Genomic DNA, 26,419 nt, shown 5'->3' with positions numbered 1-26,419 from the left:
ACACGAGGAGGGCATGTCATGATATTACGCGTTGCGAACTGCGGACAACATAAAGTAACCCGATTGTTCATGGACCACGGCTACAGGTCATACCAACGACTCGCTAAGGACAGTTTTCACCTTCGGGTCCGCCTTCTCCAATATCTCCTTCGTCTCCTCCCACACCCTGTCCTGGATCACCTTTCCCTCCGGGCTGATAACGAGATCGCTCTCCTCCGCCACAGCGCAGGCATTAGTGAACTTCCCCGTCAGGCCCTGCATATCTTTGCTCAACGCCGCATGCAGGAGCGTCCTGCTCCCGACCTCCGTACTGCGCCCGTTCACGAGCTTCCAGAACCAGAAACGCCAGGTCGGGTTCTTCCTATTTCTTGTGAGCTCCGAGTGGCACAGACCGGGATTCACAGCGTTGACGGTAAGCGCGGACGTCTTGGGGATATGTTCCGCCAAGGAACGAGTGAAGAAGACGTTAAGCAGCTTGCTGACGCTATAGCGCTTGCCGAGAACACCATCCTTCTTGCAGTGCTCTTCCGAACCAAGCAGCTCGAGGATGTTTGGCGCCGATGCTTCGGGGAGGTCGTACACCCAGTAGTGTACATCTGAGGAGACGATCACGAGCCGAGGGAAGGGAGGCGCTACGGTAGCCTTCATCAGGCAAGGGAGAAGGCGGATAGAAAGGAGCGCAGTGGAGAGGTGGTTGACCTGAAGTCTATAAGAAGGTCAGTGTGGGATCGGAGTATATATGAGCTAGCGCCCGTACACTTGCTCATAGCCATCTGGCGTCTTCCGGAACTCGCCAGCCATGGATAGACCCGCATTGGCGATCTAGTGCAGAATCAGCGCAGTTCTATCATAACCCAGGTAAGGCTACCAACCAGCAAGTCCAAAACGCCGACCTCGCTCTCAAATCGATCCGCGAAGGCAGTGACGCTGCTGAACTCAGCCTGGTCCAGCTTCCAGCATTCGATCGTCGTGCACCCTGTGTTCTTGACGATGCTCTCCTTCGCCTTCTCTGCCTTCTCCAGATCCCGACACCCGAGGACGAGCTTGGCGGGGTTCATGCGGGCCAGATGGCGTGCGGCTTCCAGCCCTAGCCCGACGTTGGATCCAGTGACAATGACGTTCTTCCCCGTGAGGTCCTGCTTGAAGGAGGCAACAGAGGGCAGAGGTATCCATTGCAGATAGTGGAAGTACACAGTGCCGACCTTCATGTTCACGGATTGAAGAGTACACACGAGAGACGCTCAGAGGGCCAAGGCACGTTGCAGCAATCTAATTTTATAGGATGCGGATAGACTGCCGGTCGAGGTGGTTGCCCTCCACACCGTCGCTGAGGGTCTATGAGAACATTTGTCTCATTAGTCCTTGTCCTGCCCGCCCTATCGCTGTGACTGTGTGCGGCAGTGGAAACAGGCAATTTAGACGACGAGCCCGGCACCTTCAGCTGACTACGGCAGCGTTGTGTAGAACACTGTGGTTGGTGGAGGACAAGGTGGAGGTGTTAGTCAGCCAAGGAAATTACGAAATAGACCAGAGGATTTGCCGAGAATAATCATTCTTACAATCTTTCTTATGTAAAGTAGTAATTATACAGAATCGTATTCTGGTATCGTTGATGCAATAGAGTTATCGTTGCTGCTCGCCTCGTCCCCTCCTACCCGCCTCCCACCAGTTGCCACATACGCTAAAATCTCGACGCTCAACTCCAGCATCTCCATGTACTTCGACTCGACTGTCCTGGTATGTCGCTGTTTGACCAACGACTCCAAGTCAAGTAACCGCTGAGATGCTGCGTTCCTTTTTTCCTCGTCGTTGGTGTTCTCATAAACGACCGCAAGGACGTACAACACTTGCTGGCTGGACTTGATCAACTCGATTGCCTCATAGTCTTTCAGTGCACGTTGAAGCCATGGTATAGCTTCCTCGAGTTTCGAGACTACAGCGGGTCAGTAAAGGATCGTTGGGATCTAGTTATTGCTCACCATCTCCCTCCGCGTTGGCAATCATACACCTGGCGAGTGTAAAACAAGCATATGCCCTTTGCTCCAGGTCGTCCCCGCGCAGTATTTGCGGAAGGTGCTCCTCTATGAGTCGCTGACCACTCGGGGCCATCCCCAGGCCAATACCAAGATCAGCAATCATGATGAGTGCAGTTCTGTGTGTATGCCAATTGCAGGCGTATTCTGTCAGCGTGGCGGCCGTCAGAATCGGAGACATGGCGATGAGATATTGACGTGAATTCTGCTTTTCCATGAGCAGTGTTAAACTTGTGTAGGTGTAAAAGGACGAACGATATAGTTATTCCCCACTCGCAGGCACTCTCCCGCACCGAGGTCACCCTTCTCCACATCATACATCTTTCCTCGGTAGTTCTGCTGCGAAGGATATCTTGGCATTGTCTTCCGGAGATAGTCAACTAATCCCTTCCGCTCGCTGGAAATATCTCTGAATATACGAGAGAACCCTTGAGCAAAGCGCGACTGACCTGCGTATAGCAAAAGTGAGCATGTTGCACCATAGTTCCCATTGCCATTGTTGGGCTTGTTGCAAGGTGAGCGGTCGCCAAGTGGAAGGATCTATTATTAATGTCCATGCCTCGTCATATTGACCTTGCCGAACAAGCTGCGTGTCGCATGAGCTCTGGCAGCAGATTTGACAAGCATGTTACGAACCGAGGTAGTCCGCCAAATGATGTTTGTAAGCCTCACATCCTCTGCATTTTCGTCCATGTGAAGCAAGGAAATGTCTTCCCATAATCTACCGAGACTCTCGATTCCTGCTGTGAGTCAGTATAGTAATACGGCTCAGCACCGCACACTAACCGCTCAGTTTCCACATGAAAGAAGAGGCACTTGCAAGGCTCGCTCGATCCCGTGCCTTCCCTCCGTCTGAAAGGTCTTTTGCTCCAGCTGAAGCGAACCAAAGAAGCTTCCAGCATTTACTGACTGGTTCTCCTGATTCCAGACTTCGGCGAAGATCCCAGAGCACATCTAGCTGCTTAAACCCTTTCCGCAATGGAGTCGGCTCATGATCGGGATAAAACGAGTTGATGCGTCGTTGAAGGCTGCAGCCGCTGTCAGCATGTCTCCGAAAGATTGACATGAAACTCACGCAGTGCACGATATCAAAGTATACCTGTCGCCTGCATTACGACACACTTTCATGGCTTCCTCGATTGTTTCTTTAGCGGCTTTCATTTGTCCATTCAAATAGTACGTAGATGACAGCCGGAGCAAAGTATACTGGTTAAAGCCCCTATTACCCGTCAGCTGACTGGTGATATTATCTTTTGAGAACTCACGAGTCGTTCTCCTCGCTGAACCGCTGGGCAAAAAACCTCCTCAAACTCTCGATTGCGGTTGTAATATCGCCGACGTGTTCTGCGTGCTCGTATCTGGTCGAGGTGTCAAAAAGAGGACCTACCAGCGGATATGTCCACATACTCTGCGAAGGAATCCGCAGTCGCGCGGGAAGCATCATCATCTGACGTCGGGTAGCTTAGAAGCCCTGAGAGGTGTAAGCTCGTTAGATATATGCTCAGTCCTGGACGTACCAGGAATATCCCAATTGCTCTCAATGGCATATCCGTCCATATTTGTAGCATTTGCCCATCCTTGGAAGTCGTCGATGAACTTGACCATGCCAGAAAATGACAGCTTTTGCATCGAAAGTCGTGTTCTTCGAATGAACATGCCGAAGTATGACCGGCGCTCAAAGACAGCAGAAGATTGCTACAGCAATGAGCCCCAAGGCAAGATAATTTCGCTGCAACTTGCCAGATTCTCTCTTTCCCATATTAGACCATCCAGTTCTACTTCAGGTCAGCACATCGCACTTGTGTACCATATTCCTCCTTACGAGTGAACAAAGTGTGTAAAAAGTCTGGGTGTGTCATCTGCTTAATCTGTGACGGTGATCAGTGGGGAGGTTCTTCCACGAGTACAGCTGACATACGAAACCATCCAAGCAAGAGGCCATAATTTCAATGTCTCTCGGATAGACTTTCTTTCCTCCCTTGTCCAGCTCCTGGATCTTGCGATAAAAGTCCCGATATGGGAGGGGTTGATAGATCTATATCATGTCAATTGAGTGTTGGCTGATGAAGATAACAGGCGGACCTCTGAGATTTCTTGCATCACCAGCTTGTACACCTCTAGCAAAAACAGGTCGGTAAAGGTCCACTCCGGCGTGTGAGTCAACCTCAGAACCGCGGCCATCAACACATGATGTGGTCTCAGGACGTGCGTCCGAGTAGCAGGCGCGTCAGCCATATCGAAGTTCAGCGAGTACGAAGTAGCAAGGAGGTCCCATAACCGAGGACGGTCGAAAGTGACCACCTGTCCATGACCAAGAACGCGTGTCGCCAGCTTGAATGATCAGATTTATGGCGAACGGGATACTGAGACAAGAAATAAATTGCACCGCGTGCGTGGTCGCGTTCGGTGGTGGCGTGGACGACGAGGGACGCGTTGACGTCGACGATGTGCAGCGCGATTTTGGCATTGCCCCCATCACCCCTGTTTTGGATTAACACCGATTGGGACTGGTTGTATGTCCAAGGAAGATGAGTTTATTGCAGTCATGCGTAAACGACGAGGACGAGAGAAGATGTCCTCCCCCCAAAAGTCTCTTGCAGAACGCATGGCTGAGGTTGAACGCGCGTTGGAGAAGGGTGATTGGTACCAAGCCTTTCTGGGTGCGTTCTCCATTTTCCCCCTCGATATCTTCACTTACTAAGAGGACGACGCAGGTGTTCTGGAAACATTTGAATCGCAATGTACCATCAAACCAACTCGTGTGCTCTGTCTTGGGCTAGGAAGCCCAACAGATTGGTCGCCAGCCCAGTACCAGCTCGCCCTGTTGATGCGACTATGTCAACACTTCAACATTGTGAGACCCACACCACCATACTGTTTCTTGCCTGATTATGAACAGCCTCTTGAAAGGGCTGAAGTTTTTGACCCGGTCTTCACCGAAGAAGATGAAGACTATCTTAGAAGCGTGGGCTTGACAGTCCCTTCAGAGGACAAGGTTCGTTCTTCACATTATCGTAAAAACAATGCGTGACACTCTACAGGATGCGCGATATGAGCTCCTGGAACCAACCCTCGTGTATATGCCACATTGTGACTTGATCTACTACAATTACCTTCTCGAAGAGAATTGGAGTGCGGAGCGATTAGGAAACCTCCTCATGTTGGGCAACAACCTAGAAGACTACGTGACGATGTGCGCATACATCTAACTTGGATGTACTTTTTCTAATAGGAAACAGGGGCCCAATGAAGCGTCTTCGAGTTAAGGGACCCCTGGTCGAGAAGATCGGTAAGTCGACGCGCCTGATCATGGGTTTAAACTGATTTGGAACAGTACCATATATAAACGCAACATCTTTCCCCCCGAAGTTTGAGCTGGAGAGCGGGGCATTCAACGACACGCAATTTCAGTTCGTCAAGCTTTCAGAGCTTCCTTCTAAGGGAGACGATTTCTGGAAACTGGACGCTAGGGAGACGGAGAGAACAGCAATTCCTGCCTGAAATGCCTGAGATATATCCTGTATTCGTTTTTGGCGGACAAAGCATTTGTAACAGGTATTGGCTGTTGGGCAACCATGACAGACACTTACACCGTGAACATAGTGTCTGTGTGCTTTAACTCCAAGGCGACAGCCTAACGCCGCCCATAGAGCTGTCTTCGATGAAACACCCGCCGTAGATAAGACCTTCATTGATGTTCGACTCCTGGTAGCCCTCGGTTGCAACGTCCGCTGTAAGTTGTATCAGCACAAGTGGGGTCTGATTCCAGGTAGCAGCTTACCAGAAGGCGGAGTAGGCAGCTTGAACACACCCATATGGAATTGTCCGCCACCGGTATTATTGTTTGTTACCGGACCGGCGACGAGCTTCAACGGCTCGGAGTCCGTCGAGTAGTATATGGTCATCTCGCTAACGGCCACATGTCAGGAGCGCATAGATGCATAAAGGTACAATACTCACTTAGAGTTCCATCCTAGAGTAACCGCGAAATTGTGCCACGTATCCTCCGTGAACGGTACCGAGATATAGACAAACTCTGGCGAAGTCTGCCTTCCCGCAAGACGGAGCGTCTTTGGGGTGGTAAGGTCCAGACCAGGATAATAAGGAATCTCATTGCTCTGGTTGAAGTACGTCCCGGTGTGGAAGGTGAATTCGCTCGTCGAGTAATCATGCGTCTCGTGCCACGTCGGGTGATATTCGTGCCCTGTGTAGTTGAGCGGACGGGTCGGGTCCGTGCGCACCGACCAGTGGAAGGTTGTGGTGCCCTGGACCGTCGCGTCTGTCCCGTTGTTGGGCGCGGGGACGAGCTCGGAGCGCCGGAAGCCGTAGTCTGGGCCTGCGCCGCCAGGCTGGAAGATGCTGTTGTCGTTGATAGTCACTTCGACCGAGCGGGTGCCGTGCGGGCTTGATAATGTCACGTGAATCCTCAGTATATGACTAAAAGAATGACGTACAACACTGTGTTGGGAAGATCGAACATCGACGGAGTCACGATGGGCAGCTTGATGATCTGGTCCCAGGTTTGATCTGGGCACTCTATCAGCGAAAATCGATGGGCGGATTGAACAGCACTCACTGACACCATGCACGTTGTCCGTGTTCTGGTATATCGACGAGTTGGCATCGAAACTATACGGCGTGTAACTCCACGGCACCCTTCCGTCGTAGATGATACTGCCCAGCTTGGGGATAGCAGCCGGAGCAGCGACCACAACCGACGCAGAGAGAGCCAGAGACAAGAGAGGGAACATCTTTGGTCCTGAGCCCTGAGGACTTGAGCCCAACCCCAGAGCTGCGCTTTAAATAGCTCTGCAGGTAGCCAGCACGTCCGGAGCATGCCTTCTATCTGGGGTAATAATGCGCAGATGTCGTGCAAGTTGAGCCAGCATAGTTGAGAATGAATGATCTTCTGTACAAAGGTTCTGAGGAGAAGTGTATGGAAGAAGACGGAGGTTCGCAAGCTAGGTTGACCCAGAGCTTCCCCGCAATGCCATATGGAGCCGGAGGTTGGGCTTAATATGAATACAAGACACCAGAAAAGGTAATGTTGCGGTACTTGTTTGCGGAACGTGAGTCGACCGAGAGAAGACAGGTATGTTAGAAGTGGTTAAGTACGAGACCACCAGAGAAGACGTCAGCATGGTTGATTCCAATCGACGAGCTGCGTGTCGGGTACGAGTTCGCGTTCATGGTGTGCGGCGAAGACCCTCTCAAGCACAAGTGATTGATGATGAACACCGATGTTATACAAATGCGCACAAAGTGACAAGCGCGTGCAACAGCAGAATAGCAGTTTAGTGGGAAAACGCCAAGCCAAAGACGGCAGCAATGACGGCAGACCCGTCAATAATCAAATGAAATAAATAGGTCTTGTCTCCCCACACACTTCTTTCTTTCTCTCCATCATCCCTTTCCTTCACCGCCTTCATCTGTCTAGTCTACTTTTACTCTCTTGCTGTTCGAAAGTCGTTCGTTCATTCGACACCTCTTGCAATCATGTTCTTCTCCCTCGCTTCTCTTGCTGTTCTCCTGCCGGCCGTCCTGGGCCAGATCGTCGACGTACCTCTGGAAATCGAGTCTATCGAGGCGCTCTTCACAAGCGCCCAGCTCGTTCCTGAGCTGCTCCCTACATTTACACCTACTTGGGGCCTACACTTCTCTTTTGACAACAGCACCGACAACAGCGCTGGACAGTCTCTGACCGTTGCTCGTAAGCCAACGTTTCATTTCAAACGACACCGTCAGTTATATGCTCACACGCGTTCAGAGGTCGCAACCCCTCCCACTCTCCATCTCTACACTACGAACACCACAACCGCGTCACCCTTTTACACGCTCATGATGGTTGATGCCGACGTGATTGGGACGGACGAGTCTGTAGGACAGACGCGTCACTGGCTTGTGAACGACGTTTCTGTGTCTGGCACCGGCGAAACGCTCGCCGTCAACATTGCTAATGCTACGGCTATCACGGATTATGCTGGTCCTTTCCCTGCCGCAGGCAGCGGACCTCACCGGTGCGTGTCATGCCCCCCACACCTTTCTGCTCATGATCTGATGGACCCCATTAATAGCTACTGTCTATTCCTTTACGCGCAGCCCTCGACCTTCCAGGCGCCCAGCGACCTCAGCACCCCCGGTACCCCGCTTGCCAACAACTGGGATTTCGCAGGCTACGTGAACTCGACCGGCCTCGGCCCCCTCGTAGCAGGCACGTTCTACATCGTGGAGCAAGGCACCGCGACCGCATCCATCCCCGCTATCCCGACTGTCGTCTCCTCCACCCTCTCCCTCGCTAAGGCGAGCGCAGCTAGCGCGGCCGGCATGGGCACCCAGACGGGCTCTGCTGCTTCCCCCTCTGGATCCTCGGGCTCTGGTTCGGGAAGCCACAGCGGCGCGATGAGCAACGCTGTTAGCGCTGTTGGCGTCATGGCGGTCGCTGGCCTGCTCGGGGCGATGCTTTTGTAAAAAGCTCGGAATGTGGATGGTGCATATGGACTGTCAGATTGAATGGACTATGGTTTTGAGCCCAATGACTGCTGTATACCTGCTACACTAGCATTTACTTTCCTGTAAACGTCAATCGTTTGCAATGCACATGTTTCGGAATGATCCCCGAATGTTTGGATATAGCTCTCGTCTACTGGTACAATATCAACACCAACATCAAAATAAACCAACGCCAATCTAAGCTCCAACATTCCTCTTAATCTGCTCCAACAACACGTTCATCCTCAGCCTCATATCCGGCTGTCCCTTCCCCTTATCCCCCTTCCTCTGCCCTTTCCCAGCCGTCTGCCTCCCGAGTGGATCACTCCGATAAGTGTGCAAGCTCCCTCTATCATACGCCTCTTTCGCCCTTGCCCGTCGGCGCGCAGTTTCTTCTCGCTCTTCCTTCTCCTTCCTTTGTCGTTCTTCCCGACTTAGAGTGGGGTGCTTGCCTACTCTCCCAGTCTTTCCGTTCTCTTCTATATGACTCACACTCCCTTTCCTGTTGACCCTTTCTAGCGGACTTCCCCCTGAGTAACCTTTCGCACCTGCCGGACGGGAGGAAGGCACTCGGGCTGGTAAGCTCCGAGGTTCTTGTGGGGTGGAATGTGATGATTGCTTGAGGGAAGAACGTCTCTGGTGCGAGCTAGTGAGGGAGTCGGGCCGCTCTTGGATATCTTCAGGCTCTGAGACTTCACCATGGGTCGGCGAGTCATGCATAGCCTCATCATCCCCTTCTCGCAATCCGAATCCGACAAACTCTTCCTCGTCATCTTCCATCCCTCCTCTGGTAGTGTTACCCACCGCTCGCCCACCATCTTCGCCACCATCCTCCTCGTCACCTCCTGCCACACCCTCCTGATCCTCTTTCCGCCCCTTCCCTTTCCCAAAATACCTGCTCTGAAGCTTCTTCCTCTCTACCCACTGCTGCTTCAACTTCCTGGCTACGTACACGTCTCATCAGCTCGACTGAATGAGGCAGGATGATGTACGTACCAGTAGCGTGCGGGAGGTGCTGGAACTTTGGGGGCGTTTTCCGTTTGTGGTGCGAGAGGGTGTCGGTGGTATCGGAGGGTCGGCGGCTTGACGGTTTCCTCATTTTGAAGGACGGGGAGGTTGTGGAAAGACAGCGATATTCGCTTCGAAAACGGTACAGAGGGTCTTCCGCTGACTCTGAGTGTTTAGCTATGCTTCAAATCCGGTACTATGGGAATTTGAAGAGATCCGGAGTGCCTGCAGGTCAATATCAATCTAGTCGCTGGATGAAGAATTTTTTTTGACAGTTTTTTGGTGTGAAGAATTCTTCGAGCCAGAGGTATAGAAAGAAGATCAGGGATCAGGTGAGGTCACGTGTTCAAAATCTCCGATCGGGCTCGGCTTGAAGGACACAACGATCTCTCTTCTCTCTGTGATCAACGCCATTCATGCTGCCCATCCGCCGTCTCTCTCCTCTTCTCGTCCGCGCCTCTCGTGCCGCCGCTACCACCACTACCAACCTTTCCTCTCGCTATGTCAACCTCCAGCCTTCCGATCCCAGCACGTCCACCACCCCTCACCTCAACGCCGCAGAACGTTCACAGCTCGGGCAGATAATCCGTGTTGACCAGGCGGGGGAGATCGCCGCAAATTGGATATATGCGGGTCAGATGGCGGTATTGGGTAGGGATAAGAAGACGAGACCGCTTATCCAGGTGCGCTGTTTTGCTGCCAGGAAAGGGCGCGAAGGCTAATCTGCACTGTAGGAAATGTGGGACCAGGAAAAGAAGCATCTCCTCGTTATGGACCGGTTGCAAGCGCAACACCGTGTTCGTCCTACTATCCTAGCTCCTGTAGCGCAGATTGCGGGCTTTGGGCTGGGTGCGGTGACTGCTCTCATGGGACGGGACGCGGCGATGGCATGTACAGAAGCAGTGGAGACAGTCATAGGAGAGCACTATGATGAGTTCGTATCTTCATTTTCTTGTACTCTCTGATCTAATTCCGATATGCGCCTTCACAGTCAACTCAAGGCGCTGGAAAGCATGCCCCGACATCCGAGTCTGAGCTTACTCAAGGATGTCATCGTCGAGCTGCGAGATGACGAACTGGAGCATCTCGGTACGGCGGTAGAGAACAATAGTCAACGCACACCACAGCATGCGCTGCTTACCACCATCGTAGAGACGGGGTGTAAGGTAGCGATCGAGCTTTGCAAGCGGGTTTGATGTGCTGTACTCCTGTGTGTTTTTAGCCCACCTCCTCCCGCACACATCTGTACAGAATTCTGTGGACCACACAATCTCAAAAAGGGCTTTTGCGCCTTGCGCAAGGCGTCACTTATACATTAGTTCTGGACATGATAATGTGCTCTTGAGGAGCAGCTATTGTTTTGGAGGAGCCTCACTCCCCGAGCGCTTCATTGATTCGCCCCGGTACCTACCACCCCAACTCCACTGGTCCTTTGCGCTCATCAGCACTTACCAAATAAGCAGAAAAGGAGAATCGTACCCGTGTAAAGTAAGCAATTGCGAATACGCTAAGGGGGACAAGAGCGGCGTAGTAGATTGCTGGCCCGGTGTTGTACCGCGTGAAACGGAATCCTTTGTGGATGCTGTCGCGCTGAGGGTACCGTCAGAGGCTGCAGGCACCCCTAACCGCAAGAGGGAAACGTACCATCGTCCGCCAGCGCTCTATCGCAGGATCTTGCTATATCCCAGCTACGTCAGTACCGACCCCGCTCATCGCAAATGCACAGCATACCAACAACGTCGCTATCACGGTCCACTGATCAGCCGTTCTCCGCATCGAAAACAACGACAAGACTTACGTTCATGTGGACGCGGGAGTTTCGCATTCTCAATCAATGCAGCTTGCTCTAATTCCTTGATGATACCTTCGGCCTGAGCGTGCTCCAACACACCCTGATCCCTCAACTTCCCGACCGTGTCCATGTCGTTCAGCGCTCTGAAGACAGCGATAGTGCGATGAACATGGTGTGCTTGGGAGTGCATAGGAAGTGCATCGTATTCCTCTGCAGAGAGTTTGAACTTGGCCAGACTGTCTTCCACTTCCTGAGGTGTGAGTTTCTGGCCTATGGAAGGTTAACGTGTTGGACCAGATGTCGATTGATGGACGCACCGTCTTGCTCTGCGGTCATCCGGATGAGTGTAGTCATGAGCGCATCGAACTGCTTCATCTCCTCATCATCGGCAGTACCCGGTATCGAGGTCGACATCTTCGTCCCTCAGGAAAGGTAGGAGCAGGGGAGTTTGTCCGACGTCGAGGCAGTTCACGAGTGAGCCCGGCTCAAGGAGAACCGCTTCCAAAGTCAAGCGGAAGTATTTGCGCATGGGAGACGGCCGCCCTCGTTGTCGTCGCCTCGCCTCACACTTCACTTCCTTCTGTTCACATACACTCACCTACATCTGCTGTTTGGCTTGTGCTTTTCACACCTTGGATTCATAGCTGGTATTAAAGATGAGCTACCGGAATGAGCACGGTGGACGCGAGTGGGACCAGGGAAAGGACTGGGACCGGGAGGGGTACGACTCTGGACCCCGGGGGACCCGGAGGGCAAGAGAGGACGACTGGGGTTATGAGGGTGATGATTGGAAACGGAGAAAGATGAACGACGACGATGTTCGTACCTTTATTTCTTAGACAAAAGGTCATACAGGCTAAAAAGACATAGTATGCATATGAGGACTATTCTGGTCCTTCTGCGCACTCTGGGCCGCGACAAGGGCCACCGGAGTGGAGCGGCTATCAAGGACATGATGGTATGGGCCGTGGTGGTGGTGCCGGTTTTGGACCTCCAGGCCTCGGGGCGAACTTCAACACCCCTGCTGCTTATGGTCGGGGAAGGGGAAGAGGCCCGAGCGAAGCGAGCGAGCATGTCATCTTTTTAGGCTTGGATCCTGACTTCACAGAGGACGACGTAAGTCTCTTACCTAAGCAACTCATGACTGGAATATTGAGATGGAGTTTTTAGTTGAAATTTTTTTTGATTGGACAAGGTCTACAGGTGGTCAATACAACAATTATTCGGGACCGCAATACCGGTAAGGGCACATCGAAAGTTTTTCTGCGGCATAACTAATGCGACTTACAGGTCAATCCCGGTCGTTTGGCTTCGCGCAATTCAACACTGCCGCTGAAGCCTCACGTTTCCTCACTCCCAACTACCCGTTCGTTGGGCTTCCTCCACCCGCCTCTCACGCCTTCGGCGGGGTTGTCAATGACACCCCTGGCCGGCGAGTCAAGATCGACTTTTCGCAGAGCGCACAGCCCAAGTTCCGCGAGCAGGCACCCCCGAATGACGGTAGCCGGGATATGGGCAGTCAGCAAACCGCTGTGCTCTTGCTCCGCGGGCTTGACCCTCTTACGAGTATCGATGAGATCGAGCAGGCGCTCAGGAACGCCGCGGGTGAGGGGAAAGAGGGTGCGGAGGGTATGAAACGTATTGCACTTATTCGGGATCGCGGGACACGCATGGGATGGGGCTTCGCCTTTGTCGAATTCAAAGATGTTGCTGTATGCGCCTTCCTTTATTTCCGGTGGTCATTGCTGACTTTACTGCAGTCTGCGGGAGCTGTGCTAGGCTACACTATGATGCCCCAGCTGCATCCCAATGGATTTCGCATCAGCGACAAGCCCATCGCTGTCGCGTTTGCGCACACGATGTCCTTCCAGCCCCTTCCACCAGGTACGCCCAAAGACGAATACTGCATCTCTTCATCGCTCGCCATGGGCGGACAGGAGGGGTGGTGGACCAAGTACTGGGACGAGGGCGCGGGTATTGGAGAAAAGAAGTTTGAAGTCAAGGAGGACCCAAAGCAGTCGAAGGAAGACAAGGAAAAGAAGAAAAAGACGAAGTTGAAGGAAGTTGGTGAGTACTGGCGTCACAGGTCGAAGGGACTCGCTGACATCGGCTGGCTAGACGAGAGCTCGCTTCCTGCCCCGACTAAGTTGTCTATGACTGAACATGCACCGCTCAAGATCAGTGCTAAGAAGCCCGGTGCGAGTATCGCTATCGTCCCCAAGAGCGGAGATGCGAAATGTAAGTACAGTAAGAATCACGCGTGGTGCCTGATGGTTGACACATATCCAGCTGCTGCGCCAGCAGCAGTGAAGATACCCGTCCTTGGTTTCGGGGGAGAAGAGGAGACGGCGCAGTTTGAGGATGCCGAGGATGAGGAGGACACTTCGGCCTTTGTCAAGGGTTTGTTCCCCGCCATCGGGCGACATGTACCCATCGTCATAGACGTGTACTGATACGTCTTCCGGCGGACCAGTCAACAAAGGTACCAAATTTGCCCCTATGGCCGGCAGTAAGAAGGTGCGTCATTGTGACCTGTATGCTAAATCCCCTGCTGATTCAACCTAACACAGACATTGGGCAACATCAACAAGTGGAATGCCAAGCAGGAAGAGCTGGCAACTGATGCTGAACAGCCTGCACCTGCCCCCGCGCCAGCAATGGTGATACCTTCCTCCATGCTCTGTTACTACAGACGCTCTTTTGCAACACCTTTCTCACGGTCGTCCTGCATCGTCTAGGCTCCCGTCAAACGCGCACCCGCCGCGGCTGTCAAAGCCACGTCAACACCCACCCGCAATTCACCCGCGGCCGAGGCGGATAAGTTCGAGTACGGTGACCCTGTCGCCTTCGCATGCTTCCTCTGCTCGCGCAAGTTCACGAGCGTGGATCAGCTGCGCCGGCATGATCAGGAATCAGATCTTCACAAGGCTCGCGACCAAGTCCCACACCTGGTTTTCATGACACGTTTGCTGACGTCTGCTTCTATTGCCTTTTCCCCGCACTTGATTATGTCTCGCATTTGCTTGCGATAACAGGCCAACCTCAAGGATGAGAAGCTCCGCGAAGTCGCCCAGAAGAAAGCCGACACTGCACGAGCAAAGCACCAAGAAGATCAAGCACCGAAATATCGAGATCGGGCTTCCGAGCGACGCGAGATCTATGGGCAACCCGATGTCCCGCCTCCGGACGCGCTGAATACCAGTACGTCGGGGAAGAAGCGCAGGGCTTCATCGCCCTCCCCTCCGCCACCGCCGGTGGCCCTGGGCAAGGACGAGAACAACATTGGGAACAAGCTGCTTAAGAAGATGGGCTGGGCCGAAGGGACCGGTCTGGGTACGGAAGGCGAGGGCATAGTGGACCCAATGTACGTCGTCTTGCTTCCAGTCTGGGGAGTAGTGCTCATACATGCAGTGAAACGGCGCTTTATGCGTCTGGTGTTGGGCTGGGAGCTACAAAACCCCAGCCGGTGGGCAAGTATGAACCTGGTATCAGGGGATATGTTGCCAAAGCGAAGGATTCGGTGCGTGAGATTATCAATTATTATAGGTCTATTCTCATACAAGTCTAACAGGCCAGGGAACGCTACAATCAGTAGGGAGGGCTATATTCTTGCATAATACCTTGTGGAGACACCTCACACTTTGCATATGCTTCCCACTCAGTTTGTACGATGCTACATATGGTTATACATCCCATTCCATCACTCGGGTCCCTCTGTCCAAGGCACTTCGATCTCGTCCCGCCAGAACCTGCCCGTCTTTCCTCCAATAGTCCCGATGGCGAGGAAGACTGGTGTTCGCGCGCCTTCCTCTGGTGTCTTAGTGCCCAGAGGTGCCATGTCTGTCTTCACCCTGTTAGTCGATCAGCAACTTCATCGCCGGCGAAAGAAGGCACCCACCACCCAGGACAACACGCATTGATAAGCACTCCCGGAGTTTCCCTCGCCAGGACCATACTCAACCCCGTCATGCCCATCTTACTAACACGATACGCGTTATCCGTCCACCCTTCCTCCTTCCATCTCCCCTCCTGCACATCCGATTCAAACTTTCGCATCAGGCTGTCCAGCTTGTCCAGAGTGAGCGCCGGATCAAGGAAACGCGCACGCAGCGTAGTAGAAGGGAGGTTGCGCATCGCCCCTCCTGTAGAGGAGACGTTTACTACTCTCCCACGAGGCTTGATAAGGGGCAGCAGGGCGAGCGTGACGGACTTGGTGCCGTCATAGTTGCATTGTACGACTTCTCTTGCCAGGTCCGCGGTAAGTTCGCGCACAGGGAGGATCCCGGCATTGTTGATCAGCACGTCCATGGCCCCGATCTCCCTTTTAGGTCAGCAGTGAGCGCGGACACAGAAGAGGGGCTGGTGATGTCCAACTGGTGGAAACAGACATCAGACCCAGCTGAGAGGTTACTGCGCAGCTTGTCGACGGCTTCTTGTCCCAGGGCGGGGTCGCGCGCGGTGAGGTAGAGGAGTATGGGCTCACTCGAGCGCAGGAGGGCCTGGGCGATCGCGTACCCTATACCTTTGTTCTTCTCGGTGTGAGGATCGGACAAGGCAGGGAAAGGGAGGCACTTACCCCTCCTGTGAGAACGATCACGCGCGGGTTGGGGCTCACCATTGGTGTCAGGTATTGAGGTGCCGGTGGACTTTGGCCTTGTCGTTAGGGTTGGGATGGGGGCGGTTTAGGTGGATGAGTCAAAGTTGACTTTGTAGCAGGGATAGGTAACTAATAGTGGGCACGCCATTACTATGATCCTCGATCTGTGGTCATCCAGGGAAGTGTGGAGGTAACGTCATCACATGGAGGAAGACGCCCCTCAACTTGTGGATGCTTCTTTTTCTCCGGCTGTCTTTCTCCGGTCAACACATTCATGCTTCTCTGCCTCCGTCTGACTCACACGCTTCTGTCCACTGAGGAATCCGCCGCTTCTTTTGCCGTGAGTGTTTATATCGTCAACTCACTCCGGACGTCCGGTCTTATTCATTCCATTCGAGTCCTGACTGAGTTGCTGCATCATTCCACCTGGTCCTGTCCACAATTATTCTCACTGGCCTGTGGGAAAGGTGCTTCTGATCTTCTGATCTTCGGAGAGCGTAATTATCCCCCGGCGAAGCTACTTGACTACCCGGTGAACAACAACGCCGAGGTCAGCGACGTTATGGGCCTTAGCTCCCTGGTGTCCAGCTCACCATTTCCCATACCGCAACAGCACCGGCTTCCATACCGTGCTCCGCCCTGGTACCTCACACCGTAGGCACAAGGGCGCACAATCCTCCGCCGAGCATCAGTATTTGACATTTTTTCAGCTTCTTCCCAGGAGACGCGCACGAAAAATGCGGCGCGTTCAGCGGGCGTAATGTTCAAGCACCGCTGCATCACAACGCACCGTCGCAGCTATTGTCTACCAACACCGTTTCGGGTCGTTTCTATGCACGCTTCTTCCTCAGTGTACGCGCCGGCGGACAAAGGCGGCGGCGGTGCGATGCGGCGGTCAGGAAAAGCTTAAATCCGCTCTCTCTCCCTGGACTGATTCTCTCAACTCTCATCCCTCTAGTCCTGTGCGTTGTGCGTTCTCTGTCCTGGGAAAGGTATATAAGCCCTCTGGAATATCGTTTTGTTCTGATTTTGACGAACGTCCCTAGAGCTTGACTCGAACGCGCGCGACCAGCAGTGACTCACAACGTCCGACGTTTACTCATCGCTAAATTTCCATCCTACCGCCGCACCATCACTCCATCACGGAACCAAGTCATGCACTCTTCACCGACTATAAAAGCACAGGGCGGCACAGGGGCCCGCCAGTCACACTCTTTCCCCCTCCCTCATTTCGCTCCCCGTGTGCCTACCCAGCACTCGCTCAAACCGCGCTACTCCCCTTGGCCTACTACACCAGAGGAGGAAAGCATGGACGCACAGTGGGCGCAATGGTATGCACCTTATCTCCAACAGCTGGGCACGTATGGCTGGGTTTGGGATGGGAAGCGCTGGAATTGGGGCGCCCAGCGCGTGGAGTGGTTCCCCATGAAGACCGAGGAGACGTGGTTGGACAGGGGGATCGACCCGCGACTTATTTACCGCTCTCCCTCGCCCGAAACGGAAGAAACCGTCTCCTCCCCCTGCACTCAACGGTCGAGCTTGCTAGACTCCCCAGATGGGTCCAGTCAATCCTCCCTCCCTCCTTCGCTGTTCGACTTTGGGAGCGAAGATGAGGAGGAGCTGGAGACTCGGATGAACGAGTGCTTCACTACCCCCCCAACTGAGTATGAGCAGAGAGGCGGGAAGAGAAAGTACCTCGAGGAGCTTGGTTCGGAGGGAAGCGAGGATGGAGATGATGAATGCGACGACCAGGATCTAAATTATACGAAACCGAAACCACCCAAACGCCCGCGTCTTTCCAAGCTGTCAGGCAAGAGACGCCCACAACGTCGTCGTCCTCCCCCCTCGAGGGATGTCAAGCCTCGCGCTATCCGCCGACTGGTAGCTCATCCCCCCCCTGTCCGCCCACAAAAGGCCATCCACGAACAAACCGAGGTCGTCTTCTCCTGCCCGTACCACCTCTCTTCCACCCCACATCTCACATGCGGCGCCTGCTTCAGCAGCGAAACGGACGTGAGGCGCCACGCTGCCACGCACCTGGCCAAAGAATACTACCAGCAGCTCAACTCCTCTTTACCTGCCGAAAACTACATGTTCGCTGGTCTGGCCCCGAGGTTCATCTACTGCTCACACACGTGGTGTAGTCGGCCGTTCCTGCGAAAAGACGCGCTCCCAAGACATATGGCTGGCTCATGCTTGTGCATAGCAGACCGTAGCAAGAAGGGCAAGAAGGAGCGGCTCGAGCAAGCACGCGCGCTCGTCCTGCGGGGAAAAGAGCACTGGGTGCACACCCCAGCTCGTATGCCCCATTCCGTCGAGGCAGTCACGGCCAAAGTCGAAGGGCAGCAAAAGAGGGTCATCACGCGTATTGTGAGGGTTCTCAGTACCTATGGGGACTCGTTTGATATTAAGCGGGTTAAGGATGGTGAGGAGATGGAGGTGTGGTGGGCCCGTGGGAAGGGGAAGGGGAACTATAAGGTCTTCGAGCGTGCGCTGGACGAGTGAAGTGGTTTTGGACTTTTTGCTGTGCTATGGCCTTTCTGGCCTAATAAAATGTAGATAAAGGAAAGATAACTAATTACATCTTCTGACAGCTATTTATAGTCAAATCCTTGACATTAATATTATAATGTTCTTGACGACGCGACTCCACGCGTTTCAGTCGCGTCCCCTTTGACGTATCCCCACTTCCGTTCCCTGATCTGATCACATCGGACAGGGCAGTTAATACCTTTCCTTCCTTCCTTTTACTCTCTTCTTGACCCCTGTTCCTATCACGATTCTCACGATATCCTACGATCTCACGAATATACCTATTCACTTTGCGTTTGACCTGATTCGCCATGGTTCACACGCGCCGTACGATGACGATCACGAGCATCATCAATGTGAGGCATTTCGCTCCAATACTCACTAGGTATTGACCTGCCCAGACTCCGCTGGAAGAGCATCGCAAGAATTTGCGTAAAGTGCGTCCTGTTCCAGCACCTGATCTCAAACATACACTGATCGGGCGCAGTATTCCTGGCTCCCCGACGTCTTCCGTATCGATGGCAGTGTGATCCCCCACATCATCGGCCCGGTGCTAACGGTGACGGTATTTGCGGCTGTTGTCGCGGCGGTGGACCAGCATACGAAATTGGACATCAGGCTGAGCAACAATGTCGTCCCCTTGCTGAGCGTTGTCGTTGGTTTGATCCTCGTCTTCCGGTGAGAGTAGTATATCCGTTCATAGGTCGGAATCATTCGCTGACAGGACGTTTAGGAATGGGTGAGTGATACACAAGTGATGATGATTGTAGAGGGCTCAAGGATATGCAGAACGTCTTATGACCGGTATTATGAGGGAAGGAAGGACTTCGCGTCTCTAACGTCGCAGACCCGAAATCTGGCTCGGTGCGTCACGTTGCTTGCATTCTGACGTGCGGTTCTGAAATTCGGCTGTCTAGGTCAATCTGGGTCAACATCGCGTCCCCATCTCCTGCAGGAGATGGCAGTGCCAAGTCTTCTGACAAGGTGCGGGCGAAGATCACCAAGCTGAAGATCCGCGCTCTCCGGCTGCTCATCGCCTTCCCTCGCGCGGTGGTGCACCATCTGCGGCAGGAGAACGGCAGCGACACGACAGAAGAGACTCAGGTGCTCACCGAGCAACTAAAAGCCCGGGCGAAGATCGACACATATAGGAAACGCAGCCGAGATGGAACCAGCGTCAGTTATGGGACAGTCAGCGAGGTGACCAGCCCTATTGGTGGGAAGGAGAACCCCTCGAGGAGCCGGAGCACCGATTCGACCATCACGGCTGGGAAGGCAGTCAGCCAGGAAACACCATTGATGGTAGACGTGGATGTCGAGCGTCAGGACGAAGTCGAAATCCAGATTGATGAGCATCAGTTCATTCCGAATATGCCCTTGGCGTGGGTATTCCTGGTTTTCACCAGTTGGAGGTTTACTGAAAAGTCAAATCAAGCATTGCTCATGAGCTTACGCGCATGATCTGGAAGTTCAAGCGTGCAGGCATGCTTGATACCGTCGGACCAGCCGGAACAAACGCGATGACGGCTTCGTATGTCTGTCTGGTTGCCGTCGCGATTCCTGCTCATTGCATTGTCAGTATTCAGGGGATGGTCGACATGCTTACTGCTATGGAGAGGGTGAGCAACACCCCTATCCCAGCTTCTTGTGAGGCGGATCTTGCTATGTTGCTATGAGCTGGAGTTGACTAGAAGCCAAATTTAGACGGCATCCACCTCAAGCAATGCGTTACGTTGTACCTGTTCGCACTCCCATTCACCATGGTCAAGGATATGGGGTACGCCGATCACTAACCCCAGACGAAAAACAAACTGAATATGGGCATCAGCTACCACATGGTTCCTATCGTCACTGTTGTCGCCTTCACTCTTATGGGCATTGAGGGTATCGCCGATCAGATCGAGATGCCATTCGGGAAGGACATGGACGATCTTCCTCTCGGCGAGTCTCGCTCTCTCTAGCTCGTATGTACTCTGACAGTGGTGCAGAAAAGTATTGCGATGAGATGCAACGGGATATCGAGTATATCATGGACTACTTGCCGCAAGGGGACGAGGAAGACGCGTTTATGCAGGGCATGCCGCAGCAAGATGAGGATGATGCTGTCGTATTCTGAGGGGCTCCCTCAGGAATTTCCATTTCGAACCGGTACATCATAACAGCGCAACCTAACCCCTGTGACGTGCATGTCACGGTTTTAACTCTTATTTTAACGTTAAACATTCCCAATTCTCAAGCGGCTTAATGATCATAAGTCACGATGCCACAGAAAGAAGTCAGGAGATGCCCGGAGGTTTTGAAGCTCCGAACGATACGCGTACAACAGGAGTCTACCATGCCGCTCGTCTGTTGCGCAAATTCGAAATACGGCGAGCCTTAATAAAATACCTGATGAACAGCTTTAGGAGGACATGGAGTCGCGCGGTCCTCATCGAGCATGCCCTAGATAAGTAAATGCATGTCCGTCCGCCTCTGGCAGGGGAAGGGACAAAATGAGCGGCACCGGTTTATCGTCGTGGATCTTACGATAGTATAACTTTGTGCGTAAACATTGTGTGTTTTGTGAACTGTCTAGGAGAACTCTGGTAGACAATGCTCTCCCGGTCCATAGGGCTACATGATGACTCGTTAAACCCAACACTTCCAGAGAAGATGTTGGACACACCTTGCTTGTGAGTGACGTGAGACCTGCGGAATTCTCGCTTGTATGCCGTCCGCTCTGCGGACCGGGCTTTGGCTTTTGACCCTTGGCAAAGGCATCCAGGATCTTCTTGGTCGTCTCAGGAGTAAGGTCTTCCTATAACAGATACGTCAGCTCAAATACGGCGCTAGCAAGTATTTGCGACACACATAGAAATCATCACCGACCACCATCATTGGTGCATTACTGCATGCACCCTGGCATTCCACCTCGACGAGCGTGAACTTGCCGTCCTTGGTCGTCTCTCCAACACCGATCTTGAGATGATCCTTGATCACATCCAAGATCTTGTACCCGTCCCGGAGCATGCATGGGGTAGTCGTGCAGACTTGGACGAAGTTATCCCCGATTGGCTCCCTGTACGTTACAAGAACCCCGTAAGCATCAGCACTTGCCAACCGAGGGAGAGCATGCGCACCGATTGAACATAGTATAGAATGTCGCAACTTCATAGACGCGCATAGGGGGGAGATCAAGAAGCTGCGCGACATAGTTCATCACGCTGATGCTTGTCCAGCCCTTATTTTGCCTCTGTCCCAGGTCAAGCAGCGGGATGACAGCCGCCTTCTTGTATTGGGATGGATAATGTGATATGATTTCTTGGGCAAGCTTGAGATTCTCAGGGGTAAACTTGAAAGGAATCTAGGCAACAGCATCAGCTTTCAGAGGGATTGTGCGGTTCAGGGGTTGATACCGCACCTTCGAATTATTGTAAGGGGTGTCACGATGCTGCCAAGGGTCGTTAGAGACCAGATCCCGACAACATTCATACCACATACCACAAAGAGAGCATCGGACCGAGCTATCCTCGTAGTGGAGAATGTTCTCCGGGCGGACAAAACAGGCCGCAGACGCAAACAACGGAGGGCCATGGTCGTTGAATGCACCGGTGTTGATCAAGACGTCCGAGTCGACATAGTCTTAACACGATTGGTCTGTCCATCTCCTCACAGGGGGGCATCGCCACCCGGATAAACTCCTAGCTCCGACAACTCCATCAACTCTGCGTACCCGCCCTGATCGATATCGCTCATCTGTTATTTGGGCGCGTTTACTCGCACATCACGCCTTGCTGTAAGTCAGTTGCTGCTAGGAACTTCTGGCTAGAAGGACTGGCCAATCATCTGCTATCTCAAGATCGATCACCAGGGGCGTACTCTTGTTGTTCTCGGGGCTTCTACATGATGGGCTTGCGGCCAAGATGATCAAATCGAAAAAGAATCCATCCATGGAATGATACCTTTACATGGCATTGGACTCGTTTCAAGCGCTATCAAAGCCAATCCATACCGAGATATCCGCAAGACCAGATAGGCAAGAGAATACTATTGTTTGCAAGGCCGGAGGGACTTGCACCACTCATGCAACGGTAGATTTCTTGCGAATCTGTGATACCTGGGCGCTTTCCATCTCCTGTAATCCGGCGTGGAGCCATCATATGGTTGTTTTTGTGTCATAGTTGGGCCGGGTCTTGAAAGGGGTTACGACCAACTTCTTTTGCACCAAGTGTATACATGCTCAGTCGCCTTGCTCCTTACTCCTCAACCTCCTTTTTACATCGTCAAATGACACCCGTATAGTCTTGGTATGCGGCATCAACAGTATACTTTGTTCCTTCGAAGAGGACTGTCGACGAGTTCTGGACGGATCGCGCGGATTTGATATGCGTCCTCTTATAGGGACCAGCCTCCATATTTATGGTTCTTGACCGAACGTCGGGAAAACTGGTCGTAACCGTTTTTGGAACCCCCTCCAGCAATATTCCTTGATGGCCGCCTTACACAGCACATTAGCCACTCTGGTTGCAATTTTTATGCTGGGCCAATGGGGAACGGTCGGAAGGATGCGCCGACGCGTGCTTCTTCGTCTTCTTTTGACGCGTTCTCGGTCATGCTGCTTCGCACATACAATGTCGCCCCGTGACACAAAGTCGCGCTCCTTGCTGGCCCTCTCCTTTTCCGCCTCTTGTTCTCTTTTCCCCTCGTCTTCCTATACCACACGCTCCTTTTTACCAGCGTGTCTATAAGACACTCTTCGTTCGTTCAGAAATCGACCAAGCGCGTCGTCGAAGTCACTCGTTTGACTGGCTACTTCAACATGCAGACCATCATCCAGAGCTTACTTTTTGGCCTGTCTATTGCGATCGGTGTAAACGCACTCGCCCTTCCTGCTCCGACGCACGCGGCGAGGGCGTTCGCACCTCCCGCGGTTCCGTCCTCCAACTCGGCCAATGTCGATCCCAGCAACCTGCCGAACTACGGCTTCATCCGCCCATCCAACGGACATCTATATGACGGCCTTGGTAATCTGTGGGACTTTGCAACTTTCAATTCCCCACACTTACTCACCTGCGAGCCTTTTGAGGTAGAGTTCCCCGGAAATTCTGGAGCACATGTGTTTAACAGAACGTTTCAGGTGGTGGACACCATGCGAACCCTTGCCGCCGGCTTCGCGCGCCCAGTCTCCAGAACCTATGTTCTGCAAGTGACCAGTATCAACATCCCTGCTGACCAAGCCCATATCGTGTCATGGGACAACACAACCATGGACTGGGTGTACAACGAGGCCATGTTTCAGAAGATGGACTTTGTTTTGGCAACCGCCGCACAATGTATGTGCTAAGTGACCGTGACTGCACGTATCTCTAATTCTGGAAACAGATGGAGTCAAAATCGTGCACCCCATCATTAATCAAGTAAGGCTATGTGTGCTACCTCACTGTTCCATTGAATTCTGAACACTGTGCACAGGACTACGGCTCGCAGGATACTAATTACGCTGTACGTCATCCTCTCCCAATGTTAATGATCTACACTGAACAACGACTCTAGGGTAACTGGGCGGATCTCATTCGGATGCGCTATGGTTTTGCTACCTACGAGGATACCTATGCTGTCAATTGGTTCGCTGACCCGATCATGTTGGAGTCTTTCAAGCTCATTATCAACTACTACCTGAATCGCATCAATACGGTCAATGGTATCAGGTACGGGGACGACCCCACGTTCCTGGCCCATGAGACGGGTAATGAAATGAAGTGAACCGATGTTCTTCTGTTGTTCGGAGGCGATCTGACTTCTTTTCGTAGCTACCTCGGGTACCTTCCCGCTCCCGGAAACGTATGTGGTTGGGCTCTCTTTTTGTCACCATTATTCACGTGATCTATAGTGGACCGTTGCTGTTGCTACCTTTATCAAGTCACTCGCACCAAGAACTATGGTTCTTGATGGTAGCTTGTGAGGACTCTTCTCATTCCGCGTGGCTTGACTGAACTCGTCTTTCAGGGCTAGGAACAACTACACGGATCAGTCCTTCGCCCTGGAAGCTCTGCAATCTCCTCTTGTCGACCTGTTCTCCTGTATGCCTGTTGTTGGTTTGCCGTTAGATGACGAGACTTACTCGGCTTCTTCAGATCACTACTATCGTGATAACCCGCCTGCGTACGACTACAGGCGCATCAATGCGTCAGTATATCAATGTCATTCTCGTTCCATGACTGACACCCCCAAGTGACTCAGCATACGTTCAAAGCTTCGGCAAGACTTATGTTGTCGGCGAGCACGGCTTCTACGCCAACTACTCAGAGTTCTCGGACTTCTTCTATCGACAGAAGGAGTCTAACACTGCCGGGTCGATGGTCTGGTCTATTCGACCCCATTCAGCAGAAGGCGGATTCATCACTCACGGTGAGGGCGATGGAATCTTCTCTTACCATGCACCTGGGTGGTCTCCGCAGCAGACGGCGGACTTCGATCCTCTTGAACTCGGGATCATCCACATCACCCGTAACGCTAGCTATACCATGGTCAATAACAACGTGCCCGCCTTCTTCCCCATCCCCAATGCTCCTGAGATTTGGGTTGTTAATAATGCCACCGCTGGCACTGGGCTTAGCTGGCTGGGTGGAGCTGTGAGTGGCTCTCAAAACATATTGATAATAGAGTCTGGCTAAACAAGCATACAGTGGGCTCAACACTACGAAGTTTGGGCCGTCCAGTTTGGTAACCTGTTTTGGACCAAGGTATGGCGCTGTGGGACTGACTCTGTTCCTGTCGCTGAACCTCTGTGGACTAGATTGCCACGTACGTTCTGGATGATGTCGACGCTGGCACCGCATACTTCCCGATCGACGTGTATGCACCAGAGCAGGCAACGACGATCACCTACTCTGCACTGCCAACCAATGCACCAAACATCCCATGGTCTGACCCCAAGCTGCCGAAGACGACAGGTCACCCTGGCTGGTTGCCTTTCAAGCGTGATCAGATGGGTGAGGCGAGGGATACACCCCAGCCCGATTTGGGTTGGAAGAGCGGGTTCTATGTCATGCGTGGCGTGAGCGTGGATGGCATCCCTGGTCCATTCTCCAACGTGGTCATTGCTTACTGAGCCATTGTTGTCCAATCTCATTCCATAGCTAATTGTTGATCGTCAGTATCTGTCGCGTACGCGACCCTTGTTCTGTATACGGTACGAAACCTCGAAGTGTTTGTCACGTTTTCGGATGGTAGAAACACGAGGACCTTACGCGCAACCAGGCCACAGATAGGCACAACACTTGCATGAGCAGAGGTCATTATTGTTGTTCATTGTGCACAGTGATTCACAACAACTAACCATATTGGAAACAACATCGAGCACGGATTAGCCGGTCCGCCACAATAAATCTCACTTGATCTTGTCGAGGGGCCTAAGGTTCGAATTAGTGACACAGTTGCGTAAAGACAATATTGAACCCATACCGGTTGAAACCGCCTCGCCTGTTCATGTACTGTCTCCATGTCCGCTGCTTGTTGACATTGGCAGCACCCACCTCATTCCCCCTAACCTCCTTCCCATGCGTGCTCCCGAACCCACCAAAGCCCATCATCGTCATCATCGCCTGCTCGTCCGGATTCGGTCCTTCTTCAACTACCTCCCCCTCGTCTTCTTCTTCCGCTGTGGTCGGTTTCCCCACAGAAGGTGCCTGGTTCGACGTGACTTGAGGGTGTACTGGTGCGGGTGACGCAGCCGCAGTTAGAGGCTCTGCCCGGGGGGGTTCGGGTTGCTCAAAGGTTCTTTGCTTTGCTTTGGGTCGCTCACGGTCTCTATCCTCTGGCCGTGCTCGGTCTCTGCGATCATAGTCCCTTCCAGAGTCCCGTCGATCTCGACCATCCCGTGCGTCTTTCCTGTCGTAGTCTACGCATCCAGTCAGCATTTCGAAAGAAACCTGAAGATATACACACACCCTGTGGCCTATTTCGATCTCTTTCTTGCCCTCTATCATT

At 52.8% G+C, this 26,419-nt stretch overlaps 14 protein-coding genes across 14 annotated transcripts; 7 read left to right on the top strand and 7 right to left on the bottom strand.

Moving 5' to 3' along the window:
• Positions 1-21: 21 nt before the first annotated feature.
• DACRYDRAFT_75161 (NADP-binding protein) lies at positions 22-1,208 on the bottom strand (the record flags this gene model as incomplete). The annotated part of the gene is made up of 3 exons (XM_040776114.1): positions 22-706; positions 758-822; positions 873-1,208. The coding sequence occupies 3 exons, from the start codon at positions 1,206-1,208 to the stop codon at positions 88-90; spliced, it is 1,020 nt and encodes a 339-aa protein (XP_040632674.1). The 3' UTR covers positions 22-87.
• Positions 1,209-1,583: 375 nt separating this feature from the next.
• On the bottom strand, positions 1,584-4,268 carry DACRYDRAFT_113825 (uncharacterized protein; the record flags this gene model as incomplete). Its single annotated transcript, XM_040769707.1, has 13 exons — positions 1,584-1,933; positions 1,980-2,238; positions 2,289-2,430; positions 2,483-2,619; positions 2,670-2,773; positions 2,820-3,061; positions 3,109-3,252; positions 3,299-3,391; positions 3,441-3,504; positions 3,551-3,728; positions 3,833-3,901; positions 3,952-4,068; positions 4,116-4,268. The coding sequence occupies 13 exons, from the start codon at positions 4,266-4,268 to the stop codon at positions 1,584-1,586; spliced, it is 2,052 nt and encodes a 683-aa protein (XP_040632673.1).
• Positions 4,269-4,631: 363 nt separating this feature from the next.
• Positions 4,632-5,701, top strand: DACRYDRAFT_20160 (SRR1-domain-containing protein). The gene is made up of 6 exons (XM_040771823.1): positions 4,632-4,693; positions 4,748-4,887; positions 4,933-5,028; positions 5,075-5,226; positions 5,273-5,322; positions 5,368-5,701. Exons 1-6 carry the CDS (start codon positions 4,639-4,641, stop codon positions 5,532-5,534), a joined length of 660 nt encoding a protein of 219 aa, XP_040632672.1. The 5' UTR covers positions 4,632-4,638; the 3' UTR covers positions 5,535-5,701.
• DACRYDRAFT_104267 (uncharacterized protein) lies at positions 5,649-6,784 on the bottom strand (the record flags this gene model as incomplete). The annotated part of the gene is made up of 5 exons (XM_040767898.1): positions 5,649-5,764; positions 5,815-5,942; positions 5,994-6,437; positions 6,488-6,560; positions 6,610-6,784. The coding sequence occupies 5 exons, from the start codon at positions 6,782-6,784 to the stop codon at positions 5,649-5,651; spliced, it is 936 nt and encodes a 311-aa protein (XP_040632671.1).
• A 669-nt stretch (positions 6,785-7,453) lies between these two features.
• DACRYDRAFT_20159 (PEBP-like protein) lies at positions 7,454-8,645 on the top strand. The gene is made up of 3 exons (XM_040771822.1): positions 7,454-7,743; positions 7,801-8,050; positions 8,108-8,645. Exons 1-3 carry the CDS (start codon positions 7,530-7,532, stop codon positions 8,499-8,501), a joined length of 858 nt encoding a protein of 285 aa, XP_040632670.1. The 5' UTR covers positions 7,454-7,529; the 3' UTR covers positions 8,502-8,645.
• A 75-nt stretch (positions 8,646-8,720) lies between these two features.
• DACRYDRAFT_113822 (uncharacterized protein) lies at positions 8,721-9,715 on the bottom strand (the record flags this gene model as incomplete). Its single annotated transcript, XM_040769706.1, has 2 exons — positions 9,519-9,715; positions 8,721-9,466 (listed from the first exon to the last, which is right to left on the bottom strand). The coding sequence occupies exons 1-2, from the start codon at positions 9,619-9,621 to the stop codon at positions 8,721-8,723; spliced, it is 849 nt and encodes a 282-aa protein (XP_040632669.1). The 5' UTR covers positions 9,622-9,715.
• A 231-nt stretch (positions 9,716-9,946) lies between these two features.
• DACRYDRAFT_75155 (COQ7-domain-containing protein) lies at positions 9,947-10,842 on the top strand (the record flags this gene model as incomplete). The annotated part of the gene is made up of 3 exons (XM_040776113.1): positions 9,947-10,213; positions 10,265-10,464; positions 10,522-10,842. 3 exons carry the CDS (start codon positions 9,947-9,949, stop codon positions 10,724-10,726), a joined length of 672 nt encoding a protein of 223 aa, XP_040632668.1. The 3' UTR covers positions 10,727-10,842.
• On the bottom strand, positions 10,810-11,794 carry DACRYDRAFT_20157 (uncharacterized protein). The gene is made up of 6 exons (XM_040771821.1): positions 11,640-11,794; positions 11,329-11,592; positions 11,262-11,272; positions 11,175-11,207; positions 11,010-11,120; positions 10,810-10,960 (listed from the first exon to the last, which is right to left on the bottom strand). The coding sequence occupies exons 1-6, from the start codon at positions 11,734-11,736 to the stop codon at positions 10,883-10,885; spliced, it is 594 nt and encodes a 197-aa protein (XP_040632667.1). The 5' UTR covers positions 11,737-11,794; the 3' UTR covers positions 10,810-10,882.
• A 143-nt stretch (positions 11,795-11,937) lies between these two features.
• DACRYDRAFT_75153 (uncharacterized protein) lies at positions 11,938-14,978 on the top strand. Its single transcript, XM_040776112.1, has 13 exons — positions 11,938-12,140; positions 12,193-12,438; positions 12,493-12,562; positions 12,613-13,034; positions 13,083-13,389; positions 13,441-13,560; positions 13,612-13,722; positions 13,796-13,839; positions 13,893-13,982; positions 14,061-14,261; positions 14,358-14,686; positions 14,734-14,842; positions 14,894-14,978. The coding sequence occupies exons 1-13, from the start codon at positions 11,979-11,981 to the stop codon at positions 14,915-14,917; spliced, it is 2,235 nt and encodes a 744-aa protein (XP_040632666.1). The 5' UTR covers positions 11,938-11,978; the 3' UTR covers positions 14,918-14,978.
• A 44-nt stretch (positions 14,979-15,022) lies between these two features.
• Positions 15,023-15,982, bottom strand: DACRYDRAFT_113818 (NADP-binding protein; the record flags this gene model as incomplete). Its single annotated transcript, XM_040769705.1, has 4 exons — positions 15,899-15,982; positions 15,697-15,851; positions 15,221-15,643; positions 15,023-15,173 (listed from the first exon to the last, which is right to left on the bottom strand). The coding sequence occupies exons 1-4, from the start codon at positions 15,938-15,940 to the stop codon at positions 15,023-15,025; spliced, it is 771 nt and encodes a 256-aa protein (XP_040632665.1). The 5' UTR covers positions 15,941-15,982.
• A 488-nt stretch (positions 15,983-16,470) lies between these two features.
• DACRYDRAFT_20153 (uncharacterized protein) lies at positions 16,471-18,550 on the top strand. The gene is made up of 3 exons (XM_040771820.1): positions 16,471-16,573; positions 16,630-16,911; positions 16,966-18,550. Exon 3 carries the CDS (start codon positions 17,075-17,077, stop codon positions 18,422-18,424), a length of 1,350 nt encoding a protein of 449 aa, XP_040632664.1. The 5' UTR covers positions 16,471-16,573; positions 16,630-16,911; positions 16,966-17,074; the 3' UTR covers positions 18,425-18,550.
• Positions 18,551-18,947: 397 nt separating this feature from the next.
• On the top strand, positions 18,948-20,567 carry DACRYDRAFT_46145 (uncharacterized protein; the record flags this gene model as incomplete). Its single annotated transcript, XM_040774684.1, has 8 exons — positions 18,948-19,129; positions 19,232-19,315; positions 19,369-19,833; positions 19,887-19,982; positions 20,031-20,098; positions 20,156-20,228; positions 20,280-20,396; positions 20,432-20,567. Coding segments are annotated over 8 exons (1,221 nt in total), but the record flags the coding sequence as incomplete, so codon positions are not given.
• A 395-nt stretch (positions 20,568-20,962) lies between these two features.
• Positions 20,963-22,032, bottom strand: DACRYDRAFT_75147 (uncharacterized protein). Its single transcript, XM_040776111.1, has 6 exons — positions 21,932-22,032; positions 21,852-21,881; positions 21,571-21,794; positions 21,302-21,509; positions 21,117-21,248; positions 20,963-21,064 (listed from the first exon to the last, which is right to left on the bottom strand). The coding sequence occupies exons 1-6, from the start codon at positions 22,022-22,024 to the stop codon at positions 21,023-21,025; spliced, it is 729 nt and encodes a 242-aa protein (XP_040632662.1). The 5' UTR covers positions 22,025-22,032; the 3' UTR covers positions 20,963-21,022.
• Positions 22,033-22,219: 187 nt separating this feature from the next.
• DACRYDRAFT_20150 (uncharacterized protein) lies at positions 22,220-26,146 on the top strand. Its single transcript, XM_040771819.1, has 14 exons — positions 22,220-23,516; positions 23,568-23,763; positions 23,813-23,847; positions 23,903-23,932; positions 23,984-24,189; positions 24,241-24,271; positions 24,321-24,388; positions 24,437-24,510; positions 24,565-24,616; positions 24,663-25,062; positions 25,117-25,173; positions 25,227-25,710; positions 25,771-25,842; positions 25,895-26,146. Exons 1-12 carry the CDS (start codon positions 23,250-23,252, stop codon positions 25,539-25,541), a joined length of 1,731 nt encoding a protein of 576 aa, XP_040632661.1. The 5' UTR covers positions 22,220-23,249; the 3' UTR covers positions 25,542-25,710; positions 25,771-25,842; positions 25,895-26,146.
• The last annotated feature ends 273 nt before the right edge of the window (positions 26,147-26,419 follow it).

This window comes from Dacryopinax primogenitus, assembly GCF_000292625.1.
Source record: "Dacryopinax primogenitus strain DJM-731 SS1 chromosome Unknown DACRYscaffold_2, whole genome shotgun sequence".
NCBI classification, from domain to species: Eukaryota; Fungi; Basidiomycota; class Dacrymycetes; order Dacrymycetales; family Dacrymycetaceae; genus Dacryopinax; species Dacryopinax primogenitus.
The sequence above is the reverse complement of the archived record's forward strand: the minus strand, read 5'-3'. Positions and strand labels throughout refer to the sequence as shown.